This window comes from Coenobita brevimanus, chromosome 18, assembly GCF_032717465.1.
Source record: "Coenobita brevimanus isolate Jiangsu-jjx chromosome 18, ASM3271746v2, whole genome shotgun sequence".
In the NCBI taxonomy this organism is placed as follows: Eukaryota; Metazoa; Arthropoda; class Malacostraca; order Decapoda; family Coenobitidae; genus Coenobita; species Coenobita brevimanus.
Genome location: NC_136971.1, coordinates 31,484,986 through 31,493,265, shown reverse-complemented (window position 1 = coordinate 31,493,265; position 8,280 = coordinate 31,484,986). Strand labels below are relative to the sequence as shown.

Below are 8,280 nucleotides of genomic sequence, written 5' to 3'. Positions count from 1 at the left end.
TGTGCTACCTTTTCCTCTTGAAATAAGGACTACACAGAATCAGATAAATTAAACTTTCAGTGATATATTACAATATTTTATATCGGTGTTTGATGGGGAAAAAAGAAAAATGAATCATTTGAAGCCAGCATGAGGTCTACAACAGCCATACAAAAACTAACCTTCAATCCTCACACAAATAAACTACATTATCAAGTTAGTGTTAAATGTTACTTAAAATTCATATTTTCTAACTTGGATTGGGTTTGGAAAAAAAAATACAATAAAATAAGCAATCAGGTCTTTCAGCCACACTTTCCAATTTCTCCTCAATTCTGCCAGGGAAAATTGCTAGTAGGGTAATCTTGCCAAAACGGGACAGGTTGAAAACTGTGGGTGTTATCATAACCTGGTTGCATTTGTAAAAACTGTTGCATTACAGCTTGAGGCTGATGTTGCATTAAGGCTGGAGGTTGATGTTGCATTATGGGTGGAAGTTGATGTTGCATTAAGGGTTGAGGCTGATACTCCATTAAGGATGGAGGTTGATCATGCATAAGAAAGAGCTCTTGCTGCTGCCTCCAAAATGATGGTTGCTGCTGGTTTCTCCTGGATGGTTGCTTCTGCTGTTGTACCACAGGTTCTTGTGTACTGAAAGCATACAGCTCATTGAAGACCCTCTTTATCTTTTCCTTATGTTGTTGAGCTACAAGCCTTATTTTCTCTTGTACCAAGTTTGAGTCTCTATTGCCTCCCCATATTCTACGTCCTACTCCTCCTCTTTCAGTTAAAGAGCATTCTCCAGTACGAGATCGACTGCTCTTCTGACGAGAGTAACTACTGGAAACCGTGATGGTCCGGGAAACTGGTGACTCACTACCCACTGGCTGACGACAGAGCTGGTTGGAAATTGTGATGGACAAGGATGGTGGTGCCTCACTACTGCCTGATGCACTGACTTCTTTTTTTGAAAGGTTACTTTTATGGAAGCTGTCTGAGGCTTTCTGATCAGGTTTTTCTTTTCCTGAATGCTTGCTGCATTTTTTCAGTTTTTCTCTGCTTACACATTTCTTGGTCCTCGCCACCAGTTCTGTCTTTTTATCAATCTTCTTCATGATGTAGGCTACGATTTCTTTGTCCAGAAAGACTCCACCTTTGTTCTCCATGCTAACCTCCTGTACTGTAGTCCGTGCTTCATGCAAATCATCACTAACAAAATTCCCAGGCATAGGCACCTCCCATGACAAAGCAATGTGGGTAAGGATTAAGTTAGTGATAAGTCGTACTGCCGGAGGTTCCCAGTGTAGTCCATCATTGGTGCGCCAGTGCAGCTGGTAGCGAAGAAAGAAGTGAAGGTCTAATAAGTCAATACTGAAGCATTTGCACACCTGCTGCATGAACTTGTTGGCCTCCAGTACCATGAAACGCATACTGTGTTTCATGAATTCCACTTGCTTGATAAAAACCCCACCCTTGACTCTCTCAGTGGCCACAGGCATAGTAGAGGTCCAAATAATGAGGGTACGTGGCGCTGGCATCAAGCGATTAACCTCACTCAAAAGATCCACAATATCTTTCTTGTAGCTATCCTCCCTTCCTGCACCCCACCTGGTGAGGTCCCAGAGACATGAGTTAATAATGATGACATCAGGAATAGGGACGGTGCCACTTTCAATAGCTTTCAGTTCATTCTGCAGTACTTTAGAAAAAGCTTTTGTGATGAAGTGGAAACGCACAAACACCCCATCTTTCTTGAACTCACGTATTTCAAAATAGTCCCTACCAGCTGTAATCTCAGAGGCGTTCACCACACAGTCACCAAGGAATGATGAACGTCCTTTAGAAGCTCTGCGGAACACGTGCTGGGAAGCAACTTTACCTCTCACTAGCAGGAAGATCAAGTCTTTGTACAGGGAACGCATATTTGAGTCTCCAAACATAAGGACTCTCTTACGGTTGAGTAATGCCTGAGCATCACGCAGGGAGAATACATCTGCCATGTTCACTGCACTTTGACCCGTTACACCACAATCTGCGATTTATCTATACATCTGAGGATCTTTTGTTGTTGCTGCAATGTTCAGTCATATGCTAAGATTTAATGAGACTTCTCTGCTAGTGGTACAGGTCTTTGCTGGTCATCGTCGGCTTGTCTGAAAAATTACATCATACATTAATAAAAATCAGTCAAAGAGCTCTTTAATAATAATACACTCAATCCTTGATTTACGGGACTAAATGGGGAATTAACTTGTCCCTTACTTGAAAATGTCCCTTTCTTGAAAATGTCCACTGTTTTTCCACATATAAAGACAATCTTATTATGAAATTCAATGATTGTTTCACTTATCTTACTTATTTATATGATTAGGGATATTATTTTACAGGTACTGTATAAAAATATATATATATATATTAATGTCTCAAGCAGTGGACATTTTGAATGGTCCTGTCTGTTTGTCAGGTAGAATATGGAGTCCCTTAAATCCAAAATCCCTTATATGAAGGTCCCTTAAGTCGAGGTTTGAGTGTAATAATAATAATAATAATAATAATAATAATAATAATAATAATAATCTATCTATCTATTGCCATATGCCTCAATCTCGTTCGGGGTGGCCACAAACAAATCGCCTCCACGTTGCCCTGTCCCCCGCCATTTCACTGCCCTGCTCCCAACACACACACCCCTCTCTCATATACCTCTCCACCCTATCCCTCCATCTCATCCTCGGCCTCCCCCTCCCTCTCCCCCCTTCCACCTCACTTACATACTGTACACTCTCTTCGTCAGTCTTTCACCCTCTATTATAATAATAATAATAATGTTAATTTTCTTTCATCAAAAAAATAAACATTGTTACAACTAGAAAAACGAATATATATTGCATGTACATTATAATGGTGCAGGTGGTAGGTGGGAGCGCCCATCATCCACCCACTTAGTGTGGTGGTACTGTTTTTAGGGTACCTCTACACTGAGTGGCAAGCCAAATGATTTATTGTAAACCAGGAAATCATTTACAATGCTGGGTAGTAACTTTATAACCAACAAACATGTGTTTCCTATGTGACAATAAATGAGTTGGCGAAAGGTTAGTGCCCCTCCCCGGAAGAGAATTAACTAAAAATACGAACAAGAAGCCTTGGACCAGGACTAATCGACAGGTGACGCCTAAGGACATGTACGGATTACGACATGGAATGTAAGGGGTGCAAATGATAAGATGAGAGAGAGAGAGAGAGAGAGAGAGAGAGAGAGAGAGAGAGAGAGTGTCCAGGTGCTTGAGGATGCAAAAGTGGATGTGTGTGAATTAACTGAAACTAAATGTGGAGGTGAAAGATTGGGATCAAGGATGGTGAATATGAGAGGGTGGGTGAGAATGAGAGGGCAAAAGGAGGAGCATGTATTGTTGTGAGCATGAGATGGAAGGAGAATATGAGAGAGTATGGATCAGTTGGCTCAAAGGCCGTGTGGGTATGACTGAGAGTTGGACTACAAATGTGGGCGATTGTGTGTGTGTGTATGCACCAATGCATGATCATGCAAGAAGAATGAGAAAAGAGTTCTGGACAGATGTGGAAGCATGCATGGAAAATTTTGAACGGAATGAGAGTGTTTTTGACCGGAGATATGAATGGAAATGTAGGGAATGTAATGGTGGATGGAGTAGTTGGTGAGTGGGGTGTGCCTGCAAAGATAGATGAGAATGGCAGTGCTCTAGTGGACATTAGTGCTGGGATTAGGTTGGTAATAGCCAATACCCTTTTCAGGCACAAAATGATCCACAGGTATACGTGGCGAGCGATGAGAAGGGTGGGTGGTGAATTGAATGAATGGAAGGCAATGATTGATTATGTGTGTGTGGATGATAAGATGAGAAGGTGTGTAATGGATGCAAGAGCATATAGAGGTAGGAGGAGTTGACTTTCTGACCACCACTTGGTGGTGGTGGTGAGAATCAAGGTCCAAATGAAATAGAGGAATAGAAGAAGGGAAGGACAGGAGGGAGTAGTTCATACAAGGAGGGTGGAAAGGTTACAAGAGGATGGAAAAAAGGCAGAATATAAGAAAGAAGTGGAGGAGAGACAGGGTAAATATGGATTGGAGCAGACAGGGGACGTGGAAGGTGTGTGCAAGATATTCACTGAAGAAATCCGTGCATGTGAGTTGATGTGTGGGGTGAAGAGAAGATGAAATGGAGGTGCATGGAACAGCATGGTGGAATGAAGAGATGAGACAGGCTGTGGCACAAAAGAAAGTATATACAGTAGAAGCCTGATTGTCCGGCATCTATGGGACCAGGCTGATGCTGATAAATTGGATTTGCCAAATAATAAAAAACCTACCCACTCGGTACCTTATATATACTGGTGAACACTATCATCACTACTCATATCATTACCAATGTGTTTGGAGAGAGGACTGTAAATTGTATTATACTGTACAATACTGTAATCAATACAGTACTATACCTGAATCTGAAAAATAAAGAAATTAGTGAACATATATAAATGTAATGGCACAGTATGCCTGCAAGTCCACATGCACTTACCTGAACTTATTGTAGGTTCCAGATATACATATGTACAGTAGAAGGGGTTGATTGGAGTCTGCTACTGTTGAAAGAAGTCACCAGCAGTAGAGGGCTCTGCAACAGGGTCTAAGGACTAGTCTCCCTGTTGCAGCAGCATTAGAGCTTGAGGTTCAGACATTGCTGCTGGTGATGAGGAGGGAGCAGCAGAGGAGAGGACAAATAAGGCTGCCTGCTTCACAGAAGCTGCCCTTCTAGTCTGGAAGTCCCTGAACATGATGTGATACTGCATCACTTCACCACTGTTAAAATGAGATAAGCTCTCAACAAACAGTAACAATTTTTCATAGGCCTCTGCTGCTTCCTTCCAGGTGACCTTCTCCTGCTCATCTTCCTCCACTTCATTATCATTTTCAACTTCCTGGACCTCCATAGCCTCAGGATTTGTCACACTCATAAATAGTTGCTCATTTGTCAGCTCTTGAACAACTGGTATATCTGTGTCTTGCTCCACCCACTCAGCAATGTCATCATCCGTCAATGAGCTTAGGGTATGGGACTGTGGGGCACCTCGAACACTTTGTACAATATTTTTGTAGTCACTTAACCTCTTGTCCCCAAAGCCAACAAACTCGTGGTGTCATCCAGTTCCTCCTGGAACATTGCACCTGGCCACAGGTTCTCCAGCACCTTTGCAAAGTTGCCTGCTCCACATCTTGCTAGGCTAGGGTAGCCATGAAAAGTGCATCTTTGATGGTGAACTGCTTTTGGAATTCATGCACTGGAAGCATAGAATTCAACAGCTGTCTAGCTAAAGCAGAATGGTACGCAGTCTTGATTTTCTGGATGACTCCCTGGTCCACTGGCTGAATTAACAATGTCACATTTGGGGGCAGACTCAAAACAAACATGTTTCCATTCACTAATTCGCTGGAGGGAGGATGAACCCTGCAGTTGTCCAGCAGGAGGATGACCTTAGTCAGCAGGCAAACCCTCTTTTGCCAAATTAGACTTCACTGATGGAACAAAGTGGTGGTGGAACCAGTACAAAAAAGCTGCTGTAGTCATCCAGGCATTACCTTGAGCATCATACCAAACAGGCAAATGCTGGATATTTTTCAATGCTCTCGGGTGCTTATATTTTCCCACAATAACAAGTTTCAGCTTGTGTGTTCCAGAGGCACTTGAACACACTAACACTGTTAAATGTTCCTTGTTGTGCTTAAATCCTTTTGCAGCCTTATCTCCTGCCCCTGCTAGAGTCCTTTCAGAGATGCTCTTATAAAAAAAAAGACCTGTCTCATTGGCATTATATATCTGGCAAGGCTGCAGCTCATGGTCTTTTATGAGATTACAGAATGTCTCGCTGTATCTCTCGGCTGCATCATTATCGGCAGACATTGATTCACCACTCACATCCAGCTGCCTAATGCCATGCTGAGCCTTTAAATTTCTCAACCACTCATCAGAGAAAACATATGGTTCAGTATTTTCATTTCACCATAGATCGTTCTTTCTACGATGAGAGGCCCCGAAACAGGTTTCCCTTCAGAACGCTGTGCCACAAACCACCTATGCAGCACTTCATCCAGCTCACTTAACTTTCCCTTATTCATTGCTTTCCTCCTGGTCATACCAGAATCCTGGTAAGCAAATTTGAACAGATCGTTCTTCTGTTTCTTAACCACTTAACCGCGGGGCGTCACTTTTGTGATTCTGTGTTATTTTAAATTTGCCCGGGCTTTCAAGTGGTGGCTTGTATCATCTATCAGTACTGCCAATGTCCAACACTAGTCAGCACTCCTAATCTCATCTGTACTCCCATCCATTGGTGACAATTTGGCCATTTCTCCCCGTTCTTGCCTCCCCTCCCCTCCCTACCTCTCCTCCCTCCCCGTTCTTGACTCCCCTCCCTACCTCTCCTCCATTACCCTCTCGTCTCGCCTGCCTGGCCGTGCTACGCTAAGTAAATCTTCCTTGAAATTTTCCACTGATTTCATCCACTGAAATAAGCCCTATGCCCTATTCTTATACCAAATAATATATACAAAAAAGAAATAAGGTAAGTGAGAGTGCCATACACCTGGAATTGGCTAATTATCACCTGACAACACCTCACGTGCACTCGTTCGCTAATTTTCGCTGTTTATTTCCCCTTGAAATATGACGTATAATCTATTCTCGTAATAAAAATATACCATATGTAAGAAAGGAAGGGAGAAGCCTAAGTGATATTTACATTCACTTGGAACTACCTAATTTATTATGTATTGTCTAGATTTCCTGCCAATCATTTCATAGTGTATATATTAGCAGCTGTCACCACGCTGACACTGGCAGGATTGCACTCCCCCAAGGCCACCACACTGTATTCAGTTTACTGTCTTTCAAAAACCACGTTGGATTCGCGCCTGTCCAATTCCACTGCTTTTTAGCCCCATGCAAAGGGCTCTGTGACCTCTACCCCCTACTAAACCTCGCGTGGAAAGGGGTAAAGGGCTAAGTGACTGCTGTGGAACGTCAACTGGCTAACTTGTCAATGAAAATGATAGACAGTGACTATGATCTTTCTGGTAGGTAAAACAGTGCAAGTGGAAATGTAAATAGTGTGTAAATAATGTGTAAACAGCATGTGAAAGCAATAAATGTAAATATATGTGAACAGTGGAAAATAGTTTTATAAGTTACTGCAAGTGACAGTGCATAACACAGTGTAAATAAAATAGAAATGTAAATAATGTAATTAAAATAGAAATGTAAATAATATAAATAAAACAGAGAATGTAAATGAGTAATAATATAAGAATACGAGTATATATACTAGAAGTAATGAAAGTGAAAGTTTCACTCTAGCATGTATGAATACTGTGAGTTATGAAAGTGGAAGTGAAAGTGAGAGATTCACTCTCAACGCTAGTATACAGGACGAGAAAGTGAATGCCTACTGAAAGAGAAATTGAATGCCTACAGTGACAATAAACTACTATTACTGAAGGAAACTTATGGATAAAGACTGTAGATATACATAAGTCTTATATAGTAATAGAAATATAAAGTGTGAGTGTTTTTATAAATAATAAACGACAGAACACCAGCGGCGAACGAGCGCAAGTGGGAAGGTCATACGCGCTCGTAATTTTCATTGCTTTCACCGTTTGTTTTTTTTTGGAGTATGGATTCCAAACTATTTGAGAATCATAGAATAGTGTTTCTTGTGATAATATCAGGCTGTGGTAATCATATTACGGGTTGTCGGGAAGTGTAAAGTGGAGTTTTCGTTACCCAACTTCAGAGGTCTTCCAAACTATTTGAGAATCATAGAACAGTGTTTCTAGTGATAATATCAGGCTGTGGTAATCATATTATGGGTTGTCAGGAAGTATAAAGTGGAGACTTCGTTACCCAACTTCAGAGGTCTTCGCAAGTCCTACAGTACTCGACGAAGGCTCAACAAACATCCCAGGAGAAAGCTGAAGGTATGTGCCATATGCATATGTAATTTTAATATTCTAGGACTAATAACCGATTTTTGGCAAATATTTTTAGAGAGTTTGTCGGAGCGCGAATATGCCCGCGAGACACGCAAGTGAAGCAAAAATAATCACGCAGTTTAGGGGTTAATATTATAGATGGTTGAGGAGCTCACATTAAACCTCCATTATCTACTTTCAACTCATACCAGCCACTAATTTTCTCAACAATTCAATTTTCCGAGCAATAGGCAACACCTTATGCGTACGCTTCTTGCTAACACCAGATAACTTGC

General features: G+C 41.5%; 1 protein-coding gene across 1 annotated transcript; it reads right to left on the bottom strand.

Annotated features, from left to right (window-relative positions):
* Window positions 1-308: 308 nt before the first annotated feature.
* LOC145391461 (uncharacterized) lies at window positions 309-1,979 on the bottom strand. Its single transcript, XM_080266075.1, has one exon. It carries the CDS (start codon window positions 1,977-1,979, stop codon window positions 309-311), a length of 1,671 nt encoding a protein of 556 aa, XP_080122201.1.
* Between the last annotated feature and the right edge of the window lie 6,301 nt (window positions 1,980-8,280).

Bases quoted from the DNA above. Each gene is read 5' to 3' on its own strand.
- LOC145391461 (XM_080266075.1), bottom strand. From the start codon at position 1,979: ATGGCAGATGTATTCTCCCTGCGTGATGCTCAGGCATTACTCAACCGT.